The 24,456-nt window shown below is 35.0% G+C and overlaps 2 protein-coding genes across 12 annotated transcripts; both read left to right on the forward strand.

Annotated features, from left to right (window-relative positions):
* The first annotated feature begins 630 nt into the window (after window positions 1–630).
* Window positions 631–13,684, forward strand: nprl2 (NPR2 like, GATOR1 complex subunit). The gene is made up of 11 exons (XM_048185956.1): window positions 631–779; window positions 941–1,032; window positions 3,594–3,762; window positions 3,854–3,962; window positions 4,049–4,185; window positions 5,237–5,334; window positions 12,510–12,546; window positions 12,625–12,718; window positions 12,815–12,929; window positions 13,193–13,335; window positions 13,416–13,684. Exons 1-11 carry the CDS (start codon window positions 702–704, stop codon window positions 13,481–13,483), a joined length of 1,140 nt encoding a protein of 379 aa, XP_048041913.1. The 5' UTR covers window positions 631–701; the 3' UTR covers window positions 13,484–13,684.
* A 720-nt stretch (window positions 13,685–14,404) lies between these two features.
* Window positions 14,405–21,979, forward strand: LOC125265567 (HMG domain-containing protein 3-like). 11 transcript variants are annotated; one of them, XM_048185891.1, is made up of 22 exons: window positions 14,406–14,909; window positions 15,155–15,319; window positions 15,412–16,896; window positions 16,979–17,118; window positions 17,217–17,421; window positions 17,503–17,607; window positions 17,684–17,874; window positions 17,950–18,091; window positions 18,481–19,128; window positions 19,221–19,292; window positions 19,369–19,469; window positions 19,540–19,659; window positions 19,741–19,788; window positions 19,908–19,991; window positions 20,073–20,138; window positions 20,701–20,761; window positions 20,910–20,960; window positions 21,175–21,219; window positions 21,300–21,361; window positions 21,580–21,632; window positions 21,776–21,808; window positions 21,924–21,979. In XM_048185891.1, exons 2-16 carry the CDS (start codon window positions 15,160–15,162, stop codon window positions 20,749–20,751), a joined length of 3,618 nt encoding a protein of 1,205 aa, XP_048041848.1. In that variant the 5' UTR covers window positions 14,406–14,909; window positions 15,155–15,159; the 3' UTR covers window positions 20,752–20,761; window positions 20,910–20,960; window positions 21,175–21,219; window positions 21,300–21,361; window positions 21,580–21,632; window positions 21,776–21,808; window positions 21,924–21,979. The 11 variants fall into 11 exon arrangements, with proteins under 11 accessions (XP_048041832.1, XP_048041848.1, XP_048041857.1 ...); XM_048185900.1 differs by having other exon boundaries at window positions 21,921–21,976; XM_048185913.1 differs by lacking the exon at window positions 21,300–21,361 and having other exon boundaries at window positions 21,776–21,813; window positions 21,924–21,940.
* The last annotated feature ends 2,477 nt before the right edge of the window (window positions 21,980–24,456 follow it).

A 24,456-nucleotide genomic window follows, 5' to 3' on the forward strand; every position in this document is an offset into this window, starting at 1 on the left:
TAAATTTGAAATAATTTGTGCATTTTAAATTGAAAGACAAAAGCCTTCCAAATTCAAATAATAATTTGTTCGTCAGGACTTGACTTGATATGCAATGTTGCAATGTTGCAATGTTGAGAAAACAGTCCTTAAAAGTGAAATGATTTCTATAAATACATTTGTCAAATGCTGTGTGGTCTCTCGATTTTATGGCTGGTCTCTGTGCAATATATCAAATCCACAAGATTTCCATTGTATATATGCGATACACTTTTTTTTAGAAAGGAGGATTTAAAAGATAAAAAAAAAAGAATTAGGTGAATCAATAGATTTCCATTGTATACAAGTGATAGGCTTATTTTTTATTTTTTTTTAAAGAGTATTCAAAAGATAAAAAATAATTAGATGAATCAATAAATTATGAATAATTTACTGCCATTGTGTGAATAAAGTGCTTATGCTTATTTTAAAATCCAATGCAATCTACTAAACAAGTACTTTTTGGAATCTGATTACGTAATCCAGATTACATGTATCAGTTACTTCCAGCAGCACACGTAAATTTTTTGCAAATATCACATATGCCATTTGAATGGAATTTAATTTAAATTAGTGGCGGAGGAGCACGGTAGGTGGCGCTATGCAACTATTTTGTTATTTTGTTACCCTTCCGTGAACACACTGAAGAAGATTATATCAACGTTGACAGTTCACTTCTGAACATGGGTACATACAGACGAATAGATTGTATATTTTTCAGTGAATTTCATCCAACGTTAGGACCAAAGATCACATATCAGGTAACATTGTAGAATTAGATATTTTTGAGCGAAAGAGAATAAGTATGTTTGACAGCCTGGTTTTGTGTTTGCAAACGAGAACTCTATTATGTATACAAGTAAATTAATGTTTATCCGGTTATATTGGAACAAAATTATATTCAATTTGTGTTTGATCCAAGGTTCCGGAAGAATATATTTCGAGGGAACTTTTTGATACTGTGCAGGTCTACATCATCACCAAACCTGAACTGCAGAACAAGCTCATAACAGTGTACGTACTGAACTTTACTAAGTTATCTCATTGCTGCACTGATTTTGTTCGTTTAATTTAATTTGCACTGTTGTTTTAGAGCACACACACCTATCATCCAAACTATACGCGTATGCGTGTGCGATTAATAATAACTTTACCAAACAGAACTGTATACTGTGTATTTCTATGGATTCACATGTATTTCACTCCGTTCATAACCGATATGACTGTCTTCAGCGAACACATTTAAATGAGATCCACATTAAAAAAAAAACGTTAATCTTGTTTAAACGTACTGCTTGTTTTCTCGTCAAAAACAATAAGCTTTTGATTTCTGAATGTGCTTAAGTTAATCTAAACGTTAATAAGTTTAATAAAAAATATTTTTAATGATTAATATAAAGAAAAAGTGCATGCTCAACAATAAAAAGCAAGCAGATTTTCAATAATACATATTTTTGTAAATGGTCAATATATTTGCATACATGTAAAGTAGATTCATTTGGAGCATTAAAAAAAACTACTGGAGGCAACATCCACATTTCAATAAGAAAATTCTGTAACACTTTAGAATGGGGGGAAACACATATTGACTATTAACTATTAACTTTCCCTCAATAAAGTCCTAATTTACTGCTTATTAACAGTCTGTAAGGTAGTTGTTAAGTTTAGGTATAGTGTAGGATTAAGAATGTAGAATAAGATCATGCAGAATAAGGCATTAATATGTGCTTAATAAGTACTAATAAACAACCAATATTCTAGTAATATGCAAGCTAATAAGCAACTAGTTATTATGGGTAGGGTTAGTGTAAGGGGATAGAAAGTACAGTATAAAAACCATTACGCGTATGAAATGTCCTCAATTTGATAGCAAAACAGACCTCTGTGTGTGTGTTCTTGTATATGGTTTATGACATGTGTATAATAACATGGGTATTACAACGTAAACATGGTTTCTGTGTCTTCGTAAAGTAAATGGCTTAAAAAACATACTAAACTGTGTTTTTTTTTTTGAAATTCAAAAAATGCAGACAGTTTCCTGTGATGGGTAGGTTTAGGGGTAGGGGGATAGAATGTACAGTTTGTACAGTAAAAAAACATTACGTCTATGGAGTAAACCATATATACAAGTGTGTGTGTCTGTGTGTCTGTGTGTGTTTCCTGGCTTACATCTTGGTTTAAATACACCTTACATCTATGATTTTTACATTTAGTGTGAATTGACTTTTAGAGTTAAAGGGGGGGTATCACACACAGTTTCTGCCAATCTCATGTTAATCTTAAGTACCTATAGAGTAGTATAGCATCCTTCATATCGTCGAAAAGTCTTTAGTTTTATCATATTTATAAAAGATACATACACTGTACTGAGTCTTTCCGAAAACAGCCGAGTCACTGTCACTGTGAGCGGAGATAGAGTGACGAGCCGTGGACGGGGACGTGCAGCTTTTGTGTAGAGGTCGGCTGCAAGCTATCAATGGTCAGCTTAACAAATATATTTAAACACATGCAATACACCATTGCATTATCCATGAATAACTTCTGAATCACTATAATGAATATAGTGTATAGTGAATGATGAATAATGAATTTATAATTTATAATGCACTTAGGCGCCTACTGCCAACAAAACAGACATTTGAAGCAGTTTTAACAAAGTGCCTTTAAGACAAGTCATTTCACTCGGCGGCCATCTTTGAAACGCCTCTCGGGCATCCTGGGCATCATGCAATCTCTTTGAATGGGGAAACATCAGATTCTCCAAAACTGTTTGCCAACCTTACGATTAAATTTCATATTTGAAATCACCAATGAAATCAAACAACAACCGGCTCATAGATTTAGTTTCTAAACGCTCGAATCATGACAAAAAAATTGTATTTTTCAGGCTGGATCAAGCTAATGCGTCTGACTGTTTCTATAGAAACCAGTGATTCTAACGGCCGCTGAAGTGACGCGACAACTTTACCAGTCGGCGATTGGCTCTTATTTAGAAGGCGGGACTTATTCCGCCATATTGCGCGTTACACTTTCTCCCATTCAAAACAATACGAGTGACACGTCTTGTGTTATTCTATAGTCTTTGGTTTTACTCACCACCTTCTGTTCTGACTCATGACCGGGATCATTACCGCTGTGACCGCGCCATCTTTCAGTTTCAAATGATCTGTAAATTCAGCATAGACCTGGGTCTTGTTTATAAAACCATAAGCGCCGATCCTGAGGGCTCGAGCAGCCACGGAAAAACACGAGATATTCTCCATTCATTTTAACCAATAAAAACGTGATTGCAACTATCATTTTCTATGGTTATTTTAATGACAAATATTGAGAGCGCATCAATGTTTTGTGCGTGAGCACAAAACTCTCAGCTCCACGCTGGGTTCTTTAGGAAGCAAGGTTATCTTTCCCTCACAACCAAAAACACACTTCTTTGGTGACATTGTTTTTAACATGTTTAGCATGATAATCCAACTCTTTAACAGTGTAAATAAGTCAGAATGCATGAAATAGCATAACCCCCCCCATTTTAATGATAATGACCTGGTTGTGTTTTATTTGTGTAACTGATTAAGGACTGCCATGGAGAAGAAACTGATTGGCTGTCCAGTGTGCATTGAACATAAGAAGTACAGCCGGAATGCCTTGCTCTTCAATTTGGGTTTAGTCTGTGATGCCAGGACAAAAACATGTGCTTTAGAACCTATTGTCAAAAAACTGTCTGGCTACCTCACAACTCTGGAGGTAAAGAATGTATTTACTAAATATTTCTGTTATGGTACTTCAAACATTGATCTAACACTTATTAACCATTTCATAAAATGTCTTTGATTAGCTTGAGAGTGGATTCATTTCAAATGAGGAGAGTAAACAGAAGCTGTTGCCTATCCTGTCCACACTTCTTGAGGAACTTAATGTTACAGGAGCCTGCACCCTACCTATTGGTTATATATGTATTTTCTATCTCCTATTTCCCTGTCAGTGATTCTTGCTGTTTTTATAATCACCCTTTCTCCTTCTCTCATGACAGATGACTCTAACACCATCCACTTGAAGCTAATTGAACAAAGGAAAGATCCTCTGGTTGTTCAGGAGTATGATGTACCAGTATTTACCAAGAATAAGGATCACTTTATAAAGTCACAATGGGATCTCACTACACAACAGGTCTGCAAAAAGTCTTCTCCACTGTTTACTTTTACTACCTTTATTTGACTTAATAAAAAAATGAAATTATTTTATTAAATCAGACTTGGGAAATGAAGCCTTGTTTCATATTGCACGTTAGTGTTGCATGAGCAGCGTGTTGTTGTTTTTGTTGTTGTTGTTGTTGCCACCCATGTTAACAAACGAGAGTGTTCACATTAGGAGCAGAAGAAATGATAAATTTCACAAAATCTGCATTTATTTGTAGTGTAGTGTGTTTTGTTATGGAGTACATCTGTGTAGTACAGATAATGTTTTTAAGTGTAGGAAGGAAGGGGACAGGGTCGGCGTTCAACTGCTGACTGAGCTTTATTTCAAGATTCACAAACGTCCAACAAAAACTGTGCAAGGCACAACAACAAAACAAAATAATCCCCAAAGGGCTTCACTCCAGTCACGGCATATACAATCTACAAAGGGCTTCACTCCTGGTCACGGCATATACAATCCACAATGGGCTTCACTCCAGTTTGTCGTGCACCAGCGGCTCAGTCAGCAGTTCCCCTCTCTCTCACCGACTCCTGCTTCTCGCGGCGTTTTAACCTGTCTCCACGCCAATTACTGAAATGAGAAACAGGTGTTCGTGATTTACATTTAACTCGCTCACTCACCAAAGATCTCCCAATGCTCTCTCCCGCCGCAGACCTCGCTGAACCACGCCCCCCTCGCCACAATCTGAAAAAAAAAACATTGTTTGAAATGGTTCTTTTGTAACACATGTTCGCATTACACTGCATGTTTTACCACAGTGTGAGTGAAACAAGACTAATCTCAGCAGTTTATAACACTCAAGGTTTGGCTATAAAACAAGGTTTGTTTTTACAATTTAGATATATTACAAATAAGATTTCACAAAAATTAAGTTTGTAATACTGACCGTTGATAACCATATTTTTGCGTGAAACAGGTAAAATATTATTTTGTTTGGCATACTGTCTTCAAATATCATTTGTTACCAGAAATCTTTCATTTATAATATTTTTCATAAAAATTTTGATTACTTTATTTGCAGATCCTACCCTTTGTAGATGGGTATCGACACATTCAAAAGATCTCTGCTGAGGCCGATGTTGAGCTTAATTTGGTGCGGATTGCTGTTCAGAATTTATTGTAAGTATGATATTATTCCTATTTGAGCTGAGTCATAATCTCAATAATAACTTATTAAAAGGAATATTCTGTGTTAAATACAGATTAACTCTTTACTGCATTTAACACAAAAATTTCTTTAAAGAGTTATGTTATTATAACTCTTTCATTTCATTCACACCTTAGTGTTGAAAAAGTCTCAAGAAATGGGCTTGTAAAGCTATGGAAAAGTGGGAGAGAAAACAACCAATAAAACACAGACCTGCAACACACTCATTATACAGACACATGAATATTAAAATATGACCACAGAGAAAAAAAAACACACAAAAAAACAGAGTTGAGGGCATTGATGCTCTTGATGCATTTTATAATTATAACCCTATGACAACAAACTCCCAAGAATGATGGAGAATAATATTTTCATTACATTTACGAGCAATATCAAATGACACACATCAGGTTAACACAGAAAGAATAAAGGTACAGTTACTTTTTTATACATTGTTCTTTGGAATTTCGAAATACATCTGTATCTACTTCTGTTTATCAGAATAATTAATCGTGTCATCGCTTTCATGATCAGACTTACTGCGCTGTATTAGTAGCTATATTTCCATCCAAAGTTGCAAGTTTAACTTGTGTGCAAATTTGGAATATTGCATAAAACATTTGCGAATAAGGCACTGTTTCCATCCAGTGAGTCGAAGAGAACAAAATCGTCACTTCCTGATAAACTGGCTCTCAGTATCACTAAGAAAAATGGAAGTTGCTGCAGTAGAAGCCACTGTATATAATAATAATGTTTGTATATAATAAATTACTTGCGACAAAACGCAATAAACACTGCCATGTTATCTTGCATTCAGATTCCTGGTGTTTGTGATGCAATCATGTGAGGCGCTTCTTGGAGGGAATTATACTGAACCACTTTAACGACAGACTTTGCTCAGGCATTACAGAATGACAAAAACAGCATTTTAGATTCTGTGCAACAAGATCACAGCAAGGTCCGCTGGTTGGTCCAGTTATGCCATCCCATCACAATGTCATGTCTTTTTTGATGTGCATCAAGGAATTTATTCAGTAAAAGTGTTTCCTTCATAGTTTATGCACACATTTTCATATTGCATAAAAAAATTATCCAACTCATTTGAGCGCATACATTTTTTTATGCACATTTTTAGAATTTATGTGCATTTTGGTGTTTCCATCCAGTGTTTTTTTTTTTTTTTTATGCGATATCCCAAAATGTGCATAAAAATAGATGGATGGAAACATAGCTAGTGTGTCCTTATCTGCACATATAGTTAATCACGTCTTCTTCAAATGAAATATATGTGCATACACATTGCTGGTTCATGTTTGGAGCTCCACAGTGCTAGCGTTGTTAAGCTTATCGCCACATTCTGGGCAGAAACCGCTCTCTTGCGCCCTCCAGAGGTGGCCTGTCCAACAGGCGGTATAGGCGGTCGCCTAGGGCCTTATCTTGGGGGCCCCGTGGCCGTGAAACTTAGAATAATCGGAGTGTCTATTTACACTGTGCAAATAGCCCACCTTGTTGGCAGATGCAACGTCTGGTTGGGACGGACAAAAGTATAAAAATCGTTTGTAACTCGTCAGTAACAATGGCGTAGGGAGTAAAGCGTCCCGCAAAGCAGATACTTTTGATGCAAATCAACCAGAGTTCGAATCCGCCTTTTGCCAAACTCATTCTTCTCGCTTTTTCCATCGCATATAAGATTGGAAAGATCAATCAAGAAGAAGATTTGTTCATTAATTGTTCAATAAAGAATGAGAATAAATAAAATCCGAAAACATAAGAAACATACACTGTAGCCTAATACTGCCAGTGATATAGTGGGAGAACTCGATTACCGTAATTATCACAGTATTCATATAAACCGATTCCATCACACTTCTCTCCAAAATGCTCACTTTCGCTAGAAACGTGAAAATTTTTGTATTTTAGTGGCACGCTTAGCCTACTCTTTATTTATGCTTCACTGCTTATTAAGCATTTTGTATGACAGAAAATGTGCTGTCAAAAATAAAAAAATCCAAATATTCTAATCTCTATGGTAATATCGATGGATTAGCCAGATTAGTCTCTCATAACGCCATGCCGTCTCGTCATACACAATGTTATTTTTAGTTAATTTAAATGAAAAGGAAAAATAGATAAAGTGAAGCTGTGGTAGAATGGCATCCAAACGCTATATTTACAGAGCCGAAAAAAAGAAGAGCACAGGAAGAAAGACAAGCTCAAAGTAAAAGTATGCTCTTTTGACTGCTATAAACAGCACATTATTAATTGCTTGTGTCACATATGAGGGAAACATTGGACCACATTCAGCGTGCTAAGTTAAAGAATTATCTACTCATGCATTTTGTATTGATTTACTGTTTGATGAAGTTTTTTTTTTTTAAATAACAATAGGGGAATACAAAGACATTTGAATCTGTAAAACAATAAAATCAAATTTCTGCATTTTATATCACAAATCAATCATGTTTCTAATACATCAAGTATACTTTTCAACAGCTTAGATGTCTTAACAGCTTTTCGATTGTTCTGTATTGAAGTTAGAGAGTCGTAAAAAATCTTCAAATCAGTGGAAAATAGTCTACTATTTGGTACAGTCGATATACATTTTGCTTTATGTATATGATATTTCCCTAAATGAATAAGAAGTTTAATTATATTATCCATTTCCAATGAACCAGAATCACAATCCATAAAACAAGACCATTACATCAGTTATAGTGACAAACTTGTAAAATAACTCAAAAAGAAACAAAGATACTTGGGACCAAAATAATTTGGTATAATTACAACTGAAAAATAAGTGTAGGATTGTTTCTGTTTCTACTTTACAAAAACTGCATAACGTAAATTTAAATTTACAAATAAAATTGTTACATTGATAGCATCTTGTTTATTATTTTAAAGTGAGTTTCTTTGACTTTATTAGGAATTACATATTTATTTATATCGTGACCACAAATTCTGAAAAACAAGAGAGTGATGTCCTTGTTTCCACTTTACCATTGCCTTGGGTGAAGCACTTTTTTCTCTGATTAATATTCTTCTGATATACATATTATTACATTTTTTTATCACTGATGGAAAGGCCCCCAACATTTAGAGTAGGAAGAGACCGAATTACAGGATTATACATTTTTTCGAGGAGATCCAATGAATGAGTTTTAAATATTCTTTAGAAGATACATTTGTCCCAAAATAATTAACAAATTCATTATAATTATATAGGTCACCTGACTGATTTATCAAGTCTGTAACAGAAATTAAACCTTTGTTAAACCAATCGTTCCAAAAATGCTTTTGTTTTTGAATAATACATATTAATTATTCCAAATAACACAGGAATGGGGAGAGAAATTGTTTGTAGACTAATTTCCATGCATTCAGACCTTTGTTTGTGAAAATTAGACAACTTAATTGGGAGTTTAGTGCATTTAAAATCACAAGCAAGTAGAAAATTAAGACCACCACATTCTTTGAAGATTAGATTGGGAATAAAGAACTATGGAAGGTTATTTTCACAAAGACAGTGCTTGATCCAATTAATTTTAAATATATTATTGATAGTTCAAAATCTAAAGCATTTAGTTTCTGATCATGGGTTTTCTTTTAATATACTCTGTTTTGCCTCTCCAGATAAATTTATATAACATTTTATCAACTGTGGCACACATTTTAAAATCTACATAAAGAGACAATGCAGAGTATACAAGTCTGGAGATCCCTTGGAAGCCTTGGAAATCAATACACAACCTTGAATAGATAAATTTCTTTGGAGCCAACAGTTAAAAATATTTCTTGTTTTTGTAATCTTTGTGAAAAATTCTCTGTAAGTCTCTCTGTGGCTGATTTACTAATTACAATACCCAAGTATCTAACTACCTGTTTAACCCGTATTCCACAAGAGTCTTCTAGTTGGTGTACAGCCATAATCTCACTCTTAGACTGATTCACAGACAGACCTGAGGCATCAGAGAACAGTTTGAGTGCCTCCAGAATAACAGGGACCTGATCTTTGTTTTTCAAAAATAAACAAGTGTCATCAGCAAGTTGACTAATAGTTAAAGTGAAATCTCCTATCTCAATACCTTTAATTTGGGAGCAATTCACAGTGTAAAGATTTAAAGTTTCAGCTACAAATAAAAATAAAAATAGTCCCATATTTTGGAGGAAATCCATCATAACATAAATCAGGAGCCTCATTAAAGTCCCCACCCATAATTAGTGATGTAGATGGGTATTTTGTTTTTAAATATATTCCTTTGGATGTTAAATCTGTAAAAAGACAGTTATTAAGATCTATTAAAGCCATAGTCATTGGCTAGAATAACAATGCTTTTCTCCAAACTGGATAACAATAATTAACCATCTGCTTTCATTCGAACAATGTGATTCAAGTACAGTGTTATTAAAGTGCTGATTAAATAAAACCATAACCCTAGCAGAATTATTGGAACCATGACAGTAGATAATTTTACTCCCCCATTGATTGTCGTCTTTCACACTTGAATGTGTTTCTTGTAAAAAAAGAAATAAAGCTTTACGTTTGGTTAAGTCTCGAATTCCCCTAACATTGAGTGAAAAACAATTCAACTTAAATGACATAAAACAACAAACAAGAACGTGTAACCAAAATCTATTGTTTAGTAAATAAAACTAATACTTCTTAACGGATTTAGGTAGAAAAAAAGTGAGTGCAACACTTATCTAGACCTCCTCACCATAGTAAGAACCAGTTTAACATTTCTTTAATCTAGGTTGGAACCCTAACAATAAACAAGTCCTATGCGGATGAAAAACCTCACTACAGAATATTTGAGTCACAGTAAAGAGTCACTTATATGTTGTCCACTGTAATTTTCCTCCTGTCGATGATGGCAGCTGAACCCTGAAACCCTGCACGTTTACCTTCCAGTCTAGCTTGGTTCACGAGTGGCCACAGTTTATTTCGAGCTTCCCTTGTGCGTTGTTAAGTCCTCCGTTATCCTGATATTCTTTTGTTTGAGAATTTCAGAGTGCTTCGCGTCGGCCCAGATGAGGTCAAAGTGCGTGCGAGAGGTGAACTGCACAATAATGCGACGAGGCTGAGTGAGTCCTTTATTTCCAAGCCTGTGTGCCAGTGTGTCTAAAAAAAAAAATCGTCTTGTTTTTTCCCTGGTTTCTCAATTGCTTCCAAGAGAACTGCATTTGATGGCTCTGTAGTGTGGCGTCGCATCTTCGATTGTGGACTGGTGGGAGTATCAGGTAGTAATGGTGAAAGAGCAGCTTTATCCTCCTGCACAGGTGCCGTTATATAATCATGCACACGTTTCACTGCTAAAGCGTCTTTCATTTGTTGTGATGAGGAAAAGACATTGTTTGACGAGACCGAATTGTTATAACTTTTAGAAAGAGCAGTCACTTCTCAAATAGCAACTAGCAGGCTAATTTCCAAGAAAGTGCATATAAACACCCATCATCAGGTTTATTCATTGTAAATTTGACAGTAAAGCACTGAGCTTGAATTGAGATGCTGATAAAATTTATTTATTAACAGTCACATGCAAAAACAGTTCTATAGGGAAAAATTTAAATATTATACATCACCTGTTTTTAAACGGAGCGCCTTTTAATAGACGGAGCCGTAGTTCACGGACAAGCCACGCAATATCGCGTTCATTATCGCAGGCGATTCATCTGCGATATGAACGCGATATTGCGTGGCTTTTCAGTGACCTACGGCTCTGTCTATTAAATGCCGCTTCATTTGAAAGCAGGTGATGGCGATTTAGCGGTAATCAGGGAACCGGCTTTACTGACGAAATGCGCGTGAGAATAGCATGCGATTAATCGTGCAGCCCTAAAATAAGCATTATAACCTTCCAGAGCTATTGGTCTATATGAAAAATGTAGAAGAACATTTACAATGTCTAATAATGTTTTCATTACGTTTACGAGCACTTTGAACAAATAACACACTATATAACACACATCAGTTAACAAAATAAATAACACACATCAGTTTAACAGAAAGAATAAATGCATAATTTTTTGTCTTTTTTGAATTTTCGGTCTGCATCATTGTCTTCTGTGTATCAGAATAATACATTGTATCATCGTGTTCATGATCGGACATGCCGCATTAGTCTCCTTAATTGCAAATATATTTTTAATTTGAAGTAGACATGTAAAATGTTCGCATACACAGTGCTGCTGGTTCATGTTTGGAGCACTCGAGTATATGCCAAAGCTCTTCAGTGTTCATTGACTGTTCAGCTTCATCTCGTGCAGCTCAAATGGCAATGTCCGATATTTTTGATTATGATTGGGATTGTCATATACATTATAATGAGAACATTATTGTAATGCAACGTTGTTGAATTCTTTGTGCTTCAGCTGTTTGTGTTTCAGCGGGTTAGGGGAAGAGCGTGATTTAATTCAAGTTCACTGTCATTTTATGTTTATGTTTTATATATCTGATTAATCTCATATAGGATGCTTTTGGTTGAGTTAAGACCAACAATATTGACTATGATTATTTGAAACAGATGTTTCTTTTTCAAAAACACTAATTCATTATTAATAATAACTAGCAGTGCTTTTTTTTCTCATTTTATTTTCATCAACAGTAAATAGGGTTTAATTAAAATGGCTCATCCCTAAGTGGCTACATGTTGTCAGATATAAATCTGATGTCAGATATAATTTTCCCTCATAGAGAAATTTTTTTATGATTCTAAATTGTTATTGCCATCTAAATTCAAAGTTTAACATGTTGATATTAGGATTACAGAGTGTAGATAAGGAAATCCATGCAAATACAATACATTTTCTGGCACCTTTGGTTTTGCTTTGCATTTTGCCATTTCTGCTTTTAAACTCTCTGGTACAAATGCATGCCATATATGCTAGTGGCAGAGCTTAAGTTGTATTTAAGACAGAATATTCTTGTAATTTGGATATACCTCCTGACATAAGGTATCACTTGACCCTTGACAAAAATGTATAGGATACAATGATGAATGCATGAAAATTAAGCACCTAATTAAGTTTTAATAATGAAATGCACTAAAACCATGAATAGATCATTACAATAGTTATAGTGTTGCAGATTTTGCACATGTAATAGCAGATAAAGAGTAATAGACTGAACAATTGTACCGTTTCACAGGTATTATGAAGTGGTAACTCTGGTATCCATATTTCAGGTAAGTTTTTGCTGTTTTGTTCTAAATTTTATTATAGATTATTTTTCTTACATTGTTTTTGGTTTTCATATTCTATAGTACTCAAATGTTTACTGCACAACACCCAAAGTACAAAACTTGATAGATAAGAAGTGCCTTCAGGAAGAGTGTCTACAATACGTCAGTAAGCTAGGTGAGCAAGTACAGAGATTTTAAATGTATGTGTATGTGTGTGAGAGTGAAATGTTTCTAGTTCTCAGTACATATTTTACTATGTGCATGTCACCAGGCCAGAGGACAAGTCTCAGGGATGTGTTCCAGTTGTATTGTGGTTTGACCCCAGGTACAACTGTGCGTGACCTCTGTTCTCGCTATTCTCACCAGCTACAGAGGGTGGATGAAAGGCAAGGCCATTTTAATTTGATTGTTGTTCATGCTTAATAAGTGCCACTAATAAGGCATGTCAGTCTTCTGTAGCTACAGAAGAACAATATGTAAAGGTTATAAATTAAGAACGTTTTTGTGTCCTATTGACTCATTTAGCTGTTGGTTAAGTACTAGTTTGAGTTGAAAGAAAATATGCTATATAAAATAAATCTACTTTTTTTTTTTATATATATATATATATATATATATATATATATATATATATATGTTGTTGTTGTAGGAAGTTGATTCAGTTTGGCTTGATGAAAGGTCTGATTCGGCGGCTGCAGAAGTATCCAGTCAAGGTTATTAAAGATGATAGGAGTCGTCCACCTAGACTTTATACTGGCTGCCATAGTTATGATGAAATCTGTTGCAAAACTGGCAAGTATTATGTTTGTTATTGCTTTTTCACATGAATATTCCTTTAAACCAGTGACATTATTCCCTGCATGTCTTTTCAGGAATGAGTTACAGGGAGTTGGATGAGCGCTTGGAGAATGATCCGAACATCGTTGTTTGCTGGAAATAATGTTGCTGTGACAGAATTATGATTACAGAGAGTATTATAGTACAAGTAACTTTGTAATGAGAAAGAAACAGATGGTGCTTTTGCGGATATTCTGTTCTATACCTTTATTTATTGTAAATCAACTGCCCTTCACGTATTTGATGCTAGGTTGAAATCTGAACACACAAGCTTGCTAAATAAATCAGATTTTGAGTTTAAAAATATTGTAATGTTTTATGTTGTGTAAATGCAAAAATGAGCCATAGTTCTACATGAAAAGCCATCACTGGTTTTGAAACAATTTCTTAGGGTTTATTAGGTGGCAGGCTATAGTGTAGTCAGATTATAGACTAGCGGTTCTGGTTTTTCTTTCACAGTTAAACATATTTATCTTTACTTACTGCTGAGAGAAAAAAAAATAACATCAGGCCTTCAGGCTGGGCTAAACTTTTTTTTTTCATGCCGTTGCGACTATATTTTTTTAAGAGGTTACTGATGACAGCTGCCATTTCTGTTGCACATAATGCATTTGAGAAACATCAAAGCAAGCGGAACGAAACCGCGCTACTTGTTTGAGCTGCGAAACGCGGGCTGTTTATCAGGACAATAATAAACGGCACAACCACAACACAGCGCAAGCTCAGAACAGGCTCTCGCACGCTTATCTCGATCACGCGATACTGTTACTATACAGCGTTGGGAGATCAAGTAAGGAAGCGTTTGAATTCGCCGCAGAATTAATAAGCGCTGACGTGGAAACCAGGAGAAATATCGAGCCATTAATGAAAAAAGTTAGATAAGGCTCTCCAGTCCACAAAAAAAAAAAAAAAAAAAAAAAAAAAATATATATATATATATATATATATATATATATATATATATATATATATATATATATATATATATAATGTAGTAACGTGAATGTTAGCAGAAATAGTCTGTTTTTACCTTGTTCATTTCAGGGTTCATGCAAACATTTCAGAGTGAAATTCAAAAATTTTTTAAGTGCTTCACACTTTTTCCAAGACTTCAAAGCTTTAATTTGATTTGTAAAACTAAAAGTTAAAAGATAGGAAAACTAATGCTTAGTGGCAAACCAACTTTAATTTATAAAAAATAAAAAAGAAGACATGAAAGTACCACTATAACCAGTAGATGGCAGCAGATTGGCTTATTAGCCACATTGCAACGTTTCCTGGTGGGCGGGGCTTAGCTGGAGGCAAAAAGAGAAAGACTGTCCTCGCTGCAGCCTGTAGCACGATGACGTAGCTGGATCAGATCCAACGCGTACTGGACGTTGTTACGCGCATGCGCGGTGGTGTGTTTGGGTGACGTCATAGACGCATGCGTAGTAGAGAGGTGGTAAACGATCGCACGTGCTTTGCTTTGGTCTTCCAAGAAGAGTCCACAGAAAAACGCTGGACCAATTAACAGTGATTGTATATCGGTAGGTAATTAATCTGTGTAATTTTCATTTAATGATTTGTTGTTTCAACATGTATAGTCTTGTGTAGTGTTATGTATCCAAAGCGGTGTAAACGTGTTTAGCTGACATGACTTGAATAATGCTCACAGCGATTCTCATTTTAATTTTATACTTCAGTACATAACTATGTGGATAGACTGCAGGGCTAGTGTAAATTTACCCTGATTTTCCTCGGCTAATAAATACTTACTATTGCATTGTTCTAGAATAGATGAATGTCTTTAAAAAGGGCAGTTGTCCAGTAATTTCAAGGTGCACACGGTGCTGTAGCCAGTACCACTGCCCTTTTTGTGAGATGTACAAAACCACATCACAACTATCCATTGATAACCATGTAGAGAATCATCTAAAATTGGCAGTACATCATGATGGTGAGTATAATTTCACCTTTACTAATTTTATTTTGATTTATAAAATTTGATCAGAGTAATGCATGTCATATGTGTGTAACTTTTCCCCCCAGATTTTGTGATTGTTAAGTGCAATTCACACTGTAGAGAAAATGCACATTTCCACTGCTGTTACTGTCCTGCTACAGTAATAAGAAAAGTGCAGTTAATTACTCATCTTAAAAAATGTAAACAAAAGTTGGCTATTCCTGGCCAGGAAGCTCAATCTCCACTCCTGCATAGCCCAGCAGCCACTGCTCCACTTTCTACTATTTCAGTACAGACTTCTCATGTCATTACACAGGCGCCTCCCCTGTCTTGCCCCATGGCTATCCAAACATCTTCATCTCCAGTTACCTCAGTGTTTCAGTCTCCAGCAATGAGACAGTCTTGGACAGGTCCCTTATGTCAATCTTTGCAACCTGTGACAACGTGCCCTCTTTCTGAAGCTCCATTTCCTCTTTCTGCATCCACCCAAGTACTTCCATCTCCGACTACTTCCTCTGTCCTGGTTCCACCAGAGCAACCAACAGTAAAGCGTCCTCAACTAAAGAAGAACAGAATCAGATGTGATCATTGTGATATGGAATTGAATAAAAAGAACTTGCGAGTTCACATTAGAAGAAGGCACACCACAGTTAAAGAGGCCATCACATTAGAAAGACATTTACTTTGTCAGGTCATTGACAGTAAGCATGGAATTTTTGCAGTGGCAAAATCTTTCAGTGCACCATCAATACCCATCCATGTTCAAAAAAGGATCTGGGGTGTGAATGATAAAGTTATGTGTGAACTAGACCACTGTAATGCTAGTGCTGATTTTGCACAAAGGAGTGGCCTGAAACCATTTGAGTGCTGCCATCTTATGTCTTTAGCTTTCTGTCCCAAAGATGATGGCAGTTCTGTTAATCTCAAAGAGGAAACCCTAAACGAGATGGTGAAAGAAAAATGGTTTGGAGAAAGTAGGAAAGATGCATGCATCGAAAGGCAATGCATGGCAAACAAAGAAGATGTGCCACTTTCTGTAGCGATCACATTTGCTGGGCCCTCAACAAAAAAATATATATCAGTGTATGAGCCAAAAATGTCTTATTACTGCAGACTTGGAAGAGTGACTGTTGTATATGACAGTAAGAAGATCACGTGGGCCTGTCCATGTAATAAAATCAAACAGTCGTGTATTCACAAAGCAATAGCTAAATGGCATTTGTTTCAAAGTCAGAGAGCTCTCTTCCAGAAGGTGAAGACCACCGAAAGGATTGATTCCATGCAGATTCCTCAGCAGCAGTCTGAGAGTGTGGATGACTGTAGTGATCATCAGTACCCACCTAATGATGATGGAATGGAGAGGATGGTGCGCTATTTGATGAAAAATAAATCTCTGCCTGTGGACCTTCCTCAAAATTTGGTTAGTGGTCTACAACATGGAAGTGAATTTAGACACCAACTAATTCCTGAAGAAACATTCTGCTCCGAATGTGAGGGTAATCATGTTCTAAGTGACCCAATTATTATAACCTCACGAGCAAAGATTCTGACCTTTACTGGGGTAGTTGAAGGTAAATATTGTTAAATAAAACATTCAAATTGTTTAAAGAGTGTACTGTTATTTTGTATTTAACTTTTCTGCTCTCTGTTAAGGAATTTCAACTTACTACAAAGTATGTAGCAACTGCAGCATGATGTACAGGTACCAGGAATTCACTGATGGTATCCATAACTTCAATGACCATCTTCTGCTCTCTCTTCACTTGTGTGTAATTCTCCGCAATGCTCTTCAGGTAATATGTGTAGCTATTGATGTTGATATTGTTTTGTGTAGTAAGTATTATGTCATGTAACATAGTCTTTTTTCTTTATACTCTGTGAATATGCCTAGAATCACACTGCTGTTAGCAGAGTAATGAGCATACTTGAAGCTACTGCTAAAGCAAAATTCCCCAGCAAAGACACAGTGCTCCATGCTTACCTCCACTTTGAAGCCTTGAGCAGCCATGTTTATTCTTACACCTGCATCAATTGTGGTTATTACCCCAAAGTGGTGATTATGGATCTCCACAAGAAAGGTGTCTTCAGTATTCCTTGTAAGTATGTGTTGTGTACATTGTATTACAAATGCTTTCTAAAAACAGCATGTTCCTGATTTGTGAATTTGTGTTTTGCAGTCAGTGAAATAGCCACACCACCATCAGATTTCAAGGGTGATACAAACATTGTCTCTTTTTGGGAATCCGTAACGATGGAGATGATTGGCCGGGGATTTCTTTCAAGTAAGTTATTTAATGTGTAATATTATTTAGGTCTGTGTAACTAAAGAAACAATTTACACACTGTATTTCTCTTAAGGTGGCAGGAAAAATCCCTTTGTAGTTTGCCCAAGTTATGATTGTTGGGCTCCTTGGATTGGCCCTAATACCCGAAAGTCAGACATTGTTCTAAACACTGAGCATGCAAAACTGCAAAAAACTAAGTCCTGTGATGTTCCAGATCTTGACGTCACAGAGGAAAGGTTAGGTGATGAGCTCTTTAATCTTAAGGTAAGAACACATGCACAACATCTAATTATGTTTTGCAACAATTTTGGTTATAACCAAAGCCTGTCATATGTTTAGGTTGATGCAGTGAGGAAGCTGTGCAAAGAATGTGGATTGGACACAAAGGGATCAAGGATGGATCTTGTGTTACGTTTGCGAACAGAGATGCAAAACCGTTCTGCGTACGACAAAATCTTCCAGCAGATTTGGGGTGCTTCTGGTAAATTGCCTAACTCTCATCACTTAAATGTCTATATAATAATAATAATAATAATAATAATAATAATAATAATAATAATACATTTAATAATGCATAAATATGTAGCTTTGATTGAAGAACAAATGTCACAGGAGTTTATAAATGTATCCCGATGGACACTTTAATTTTCAGCAAAGCATTAATTGGAAGATGCAACATGGGTTAATTATTTTTTTATAATTTAGTTTATTACAAAAAATAAACTAAATTATAAAAAAAAAACTAAGTTAATAGTTGAAGTGTTATTTTTATTTTTTATTTATTTATTTATTTATTTTGTAATGTAATGATTTTAAATATATTTTTTACATTATACTTTCTTTAAATTGTGCTTTGTACATTTCTCTTAGGTGGCTGGGCAGTCATTACATGTCCATGTGGAATAGTGTATTCCATCAAATTCAACATAAGAGCAGAATCTCCCAGAGACTTTGCGGACTTGCTGCTGAGTTGGAAGCACTTTCCTAATGTTGTAATATACGACTTTGCTAGAGGACTTGCAGCACACGTAAATCTTCGTGAAGCAGATTCTCTACCTTTCAGTCCCCATGAAGGAAGACTTGCTGAACCAACTACAGCAAATATCCAGCTAGCAAAGGAAGGCAAGCTCAAAGTTAATCTACCATGGTTGAAAAATAAGAAGGAGAATGAGGATACCAACTGCCATCCTTTGACAGGATCATCAGAGCATTATGCTTTGTATGACAGATTCCATGAATTCAACACCAAAGACCCAAGAGATGCTCTTAGAAGAATCCAAGTAGTCCCAGAACTTTGTGGATGGGTAAATACTCAAACCGCAGAGCAACTTTTTGCTGCAATGCGCAAAAACAATTATTTCCTGAACATGCTCACGCCATCAGGACACACATTTTTGATGCGCAACATCATTCACCATTATAACACAGCACAGAATAAGAACATGGAGGACAGCCTAAGAAAAGTTGTATCACCAAGTGATCAGTTAACCTTCAATGGTTATGGTCAGATAGTACTTGGTAAGTTTTTATTTATTTTTTTTAAATCTTACAATGACCATTCATTTTTTCATGTATTGTAAAAATCACTTTTTCTTGTACTGTATGTGAAGGTACAACTCCACAGTCCCTAAATGATAGTGAGAGACACACCTGTGATATTACACAAATAGACCAAGTACACTGTAAGTAATGTCATTATAAACACTGCACTTGCAAAATCTCACTTCACTTAATAAATACAGTTTTATCTCTTTTCAGACCCCAGCCAAGGTTCAGTGATTGACATGACAGCCCTACAAAATGTGCAGCCAAACAGGGCATGCTGGATGCATCCACAAAGCAGTGACCAAATAAAGATGGTATGTTGAATTGTTTTGCATTTTTATGCAAAGTGTATAATCATACTTACACTTGTTTTTGTTTTTATAGATAAAAAATGCTTTAAATGAAAAGGAATCACAACAACAATTTTTGGCTCAAGTAGGAGCAACAATTCTGGTCAGATCAGATTTTATTACCTTGGGACATCCAAATGATGTTGAAGGGACTGTGAGTATTATCACACGCAATATCATGCTTTTGTTTTGCGATAAGTGAATATTAAATTTGGTTTCTCTCAAATTATTACAGATTTTGAATGCCTGCCTTTCAATGGTCAGAGATATTGCTGACTTAAAGGTAAAGATTTTATATATATCTTCTGTATAGAACTGTTTTTTTTTTTTTTTTTTTTTTTGATTGAGAAAGTGTGCACAAGTGATCCTTTATTAACTGTAATTTTAAATGGTATCTAACAGAACATAAAGGTCCATTGTTTTAGCTCGTATGTGACAGTGACATGGTTGCCACCATTGTGTGCAGACCCTTCAGCTAACTTACCTGTAAGTATGACTGAAATGTTTAATAGAAGTTAACTAGGGTCATTTTAGGTGGCTTTTAAAAATGTTTGTTGTCTGTATTAGGACCATATAGCAGAATGTGACTTCATCTTACTTCCTTCCTGGGCATCAAACCATTGGATGATATGTGTAAGTCTATTGTGTTTAAATTATCAGTTCTCCTTAATGCAAGTAACACTGAGATATTTTGACATAACTAACAGTTGTGTCTTCCAAGAATCATTTAATAGAACCAGTTTTAAAGATCATGAAACCAAAAAGCAGAGAGATGTATTTGCTTGATTCACTGCACGGCACTGACTTCACCGATTGTCGTTACATTGATCCCTACAGGTTTTTTCAGAAAAAATATTAAGAGTTCAAAAGAAGTTCAGGATTATGGTAGTTCTGTTTTGTGCCATACATCCTTTTGCATGCATTTTGTTTTTTGTTTTATGGCTCATTTTTCATTGATGCTTAAACTATTTAAATCTACCTTATCACTGGAATTATATTTTATATACAAAGAAAGTTTTTAAACAATGATAAATGAGCCAAGGATTTGTTTGGGGTTGTTCCACCCATTTTTTTGTTTATTAGTATTTAATTATTATTTTTATTCCATTTTTGTTGTCGTTGTTGTTGTTGTTGTTGTTGTTGTTGTTGTTGTTGTTGTTGTTGTTGTTGTTGTTGTTGTTTAAATGCTTTGTAGAATACTTGCACAGCAACTACATCCTGGGCTGTGGAAAGAGTATGGACGTGATGATCTCAATGTAAGCAGTTTTCTTGTTCTCACTAAATTCCATTTTAGATATTCAACCCCATTGTTTTTGATTGTATTTTTGAGTAATTATAATATGTTTATTTCAATTTAATATGTATAATATGTAATATAATATTAAATTATTTCTTTAACAACAGGGTGCTCCAAGGCAGAATTGTTCAAATAACTGTGGAGTGTTTGTGTTGATGGTAGGAAGAATTGTTTAACAATAAGAAATATTTATTTTCCTTGATAGCTTTGTCAGATTGCTGTCTTTCATTGTTAATTTATTTTTTAGTTTATGAGAAAAATCAATATCCAACAAACTTAACATATTTATACAATCAAACAAAACCATTTAATTAAAGTTCATTACTATTGTTTATGTCTGTTTTGATGTAACTTACTATTAATGTTACACAGTACGCACTCTATGTTGTAATGGGAGGCATCTTTGATTTTGCTGAGGTGAGCTATCAAAACTAATAATTTGGGAAAAAGTTTATTCTCAAAGGGTGATTGTGATTTACATTAAGCATATTTTCCAGTCTGACATGGCTGCAGTAAGGAGATGGTGGTGCTTGCTCCTGCTAACAAATTATCCTGTGAAGTAAGCCTATTTACAAGTACTTCCAATAAATAAAACATATTTATTAGTAGTAGTAGGTGATGGAGGAGTAGAAGTAGCAGTTTTTTATCCTCTCTTTAATAATGTTAATTTGCACAGTATTTGGTGTTTTATGGTGATTTTATTTTTTTTCTCCTCTGTGGACTACTTTTATAGGGAAACTAGTTCACTTTTTTTTTTGTTTTTATATGTAATTTAAGATCAGATGCTGAAAGAAAGCTACTCAGAAAAAGGCGCAAAGAAATGAAAACAGGTATACCTTTAAAATAGGTTTGTAACAACTAATCTGACAACTGATGATAAAATGTTCAAGTTCCTTTTTCCATAAATATTTCATGATTGACGTATTGGTGTGATCTTTCTTTCTTTCTTTCTTTCTTTCTTTCTTTTTTGGAGAATTGGAAATGGAAGCAGAGGCTGATTACATAAGTAAGGTGGGAGTTTTCCCTATTCCAAATGTTATTTTTAACATTTTAAATGTATGCTATTATTTGACTAGTATTTTTTTATAGAAGAATTTTAACCAATTAGTTTTTTTCAGCAGATGCCACCTGAGATCCTGAGACATATCCTCATGAATGTGGTCAAAGAAGATGGAGATGTGGCCTTCTTCAGACTGTCTCTGACGTGCTGGCTTTTCCATGATGTTGTTTGTGAGGCATCATTCAGAAAAGAGGCTCATTTTGCCTGGCTTGACAGTAAGTTTTCATTTTAGTTTTTTTTATATTTATACCAGTAGATGGTTCTACACATTAAGTTTAAGCTGCAAATGCATTTTAAGCTTTGCTCAGAACTTTTTATTGCTTTAAATCTCTCTTACAATAGGTGTTGTCAACTGGAGTGCATACTCCAGTGACTACAAGGAGATGTACCGAGTGCCATATAAAGTGACCAGTTGCCTTTGTTGTGGGGACTTATTTAAAGACTTCCCGCCAGGCTATGTTGGAGATGGAAGGAAAGGAATCCTTCGTGCATTTTACTCGACCAAAGAGTTTGAAGGTTACTGCTCAGCAGACTGCTTCATCTGTGACGGCAATCACTATAGCCCCAAGGACAGCAATTTAGAAAGTTAAATATAAATGGTCACTTGAGTGGCAACTGCTTGATCTGACTGCTGTGTTTGTATATTGAACTTTTTCAAATTAATAAATTTAATAAATGTACTTGCATGTCTTGCAGACACTGAGCAGCAAATTAAGATGAATCTTATGTACAGATCTGTTGAAAACAAGACAATATAGCACTTTTGTTTATTTTGACATCTGACAAGTTTTTTTTTTTTTCTTGGTGCTGTTAATATTTTTGCATTTTCCCCATGAATGTGTACTGGTATTTTAAGTTGTATACAGACTTTATTGTACCTTTTTTTGGATTAAAATTACAGAGACCATTACTTGACTCATTTTTGCTTCCACTCAACAGCAAATATGACCTGAATAAAATAAAATGGCTTTATTTTAAAATGTTCTATAAACATGCATTAAAAAAATAATACTTGCGGTGACATTATGCTATTAATACATCAAATTTAGGTTTAAAAACTCTAAAATCGTGTGATTTAAAATGTTGTCCAGACAACTATTTTGCATGTGTGTAGAGAAACTGTAAATAATATAGATCTTTAAATAAATGTAAATAATTACTTATGACTGTTCATCAATTAGATTATCATCTTAATACAATATTGAGCATGCGTGTCACTTAAGAGTAGCGCATGCGCATTATAATCCATAGATTATAGGTAGTGCGCATGCGTCTATGACGTCACCAAAACACACCACCGCGCATGCGCGTGACAACGTCCAGTACGTATTGGATCTGATCTAGCTACGTCATCGTGCTACAGGCTGCAGCGAGGACTTCTTGGAAAGAGACGCTGGACTCAATGTTGACAAGGGTAAGCTAGCATGTTTTAGGAGGGATTTATTAAACATGGATGCAGAAGAAGGTTCAGAACTGTCCGAATATGTACAGTAACTGACTCTGAGGAACCGTGACAGCTATTTTTGTAAATTAAGTTTTGGATATTTCTTAGACAACATATGAATTACTTTCGGGTGGTTCGGGGAATTTTGTGAAGGCTTATTGTAATGTAACCTAACGCTGGGCTAACTATAATTATGGCTAGTAATGTGGATTATTTTAAGAGACCATTCAAAGGATGGCACATACATCTATCGCTGTATGTTTGTTTAACATTTAAGCTAGCTAGTGCGCTGAAAGTTGGTGACTTTTCACCTATAAAACAAAAAACTTGCTGATTTGTACTAGATAAAACCAACACACCATTACATAGGCATCGATTATTTTACCTGATATGAAGTGTGCACTGCAAACACGAGTATTATTTATGATCGTCTCCGTCCAGTCTGTACGCCGTATTGCATTCAACCACAATTATGTTTTTGATTTCTGTCAAGGAATGTCTGCCGGGATCTGGTAAAACTTTAGTTTTGAACCAAAAGTTCTGTTCCTTCTATTCTGGCAGCCAAAAACACAACAAGACGACATTTTAAAGTCAAAACTTTTAGCGCTCCTGCTATGAGTTCTTATTTATGTTTTGCCTCCAGCTAGAGCGGTGACGTCACAGTAACGTAGGCGATTAAGGGGTCTATATGGGAAAGTTGGAAAAGTCAGTCTCATGAAAAACTTTTGAAAAGCTTTTCTTCAAATTGTGACTGAATTACACAGAAAGCAAGTAAAGAGTGCTCCTTTTATAATCACTGAAGCTGTTGGTCAGTGCAGTGGAATATTTAATAAGAATATTTAATAATTTATTTTAATATTTTTTATATTATATTTAATATTTACATTTTTACCTATAACAATTAGTTTTTTTGCACATTACTGTTTATAACATTAAATAAAATAAAATAAAAATAAATAAATAAAATTTTTTTTATCTGCATCTCAATTCAAGCTCAGTGCTTTACTGTCAAATTTCCAATAAAAAACATGTAATATTATTAGTAACTGCACTTATTAATGCAAAACTAATATGATTAAATTACCTTTATGATCTTCTGTAGAACTTAGTGTGACCAGTGCCACTGCTCTCAAATGTTGGTCTGGGGCCC

Source organism: Megalobrama amblycephala, linkage group LG1, assembly GCF_018812025.1.
Source record: "Megalobrama amblycephala isolate DHTTF-2021 linkage group LG1, ASM1881202v1, whole genome shotgun sequence".
Taxonomy (NCBI): domain Eukaryota; kingdom Metazoa; phylum Chordata; class Actinopteri; order Cypriniformes; family Xenocyprididae; genus Megalobrama; species Megalobrama amblycephala.

Bases quoted from the DNA above. Each gene is read 5' to 3' on its own strand.
- nprl2 (XM_048185956.1), top strand. From the start codon at position 702: ATGGGTACATACAGACGAATAGATTGTATATTTTTCAGTGAATTTCAT. The intron at 780-940 runs GTAACATTGTAG...GTTTGATCCAAG, and splicing joins GACCAAAGATCACATATCAG to GTTCCGGAAGAATATATTTC. The intron at 12,719-12,814 runs GTGAGCAAGTAC...GCATGTCACCAG, and splicing joins ACAATACGTCAGTAAGCTAG to GCCAGAGGACAAGTCTCAGG.
- LOC125265567 (XM_048185862.1), top strand. From the start codon at position 15,160: ATGAATGTCTTTAAAAAGGGCAGTTGTCCAGTAATTTCAAGGTGCACA. The intron at 15,320-15,411 runs GTGAGTATAATT...TTTTCCCCCCAG, and splicing joins ATTGGCAGTACATCATGATG to ATTTTGTGATTGTTAAGTGC. The intron at 17,608-17,683 runs GTAAGTTATTTA...ATTTCTCTTAAG, and splicing joins TGGCCGGGGATTTCTTTCAA to GTGGCAGGAAAAATCCCTTT.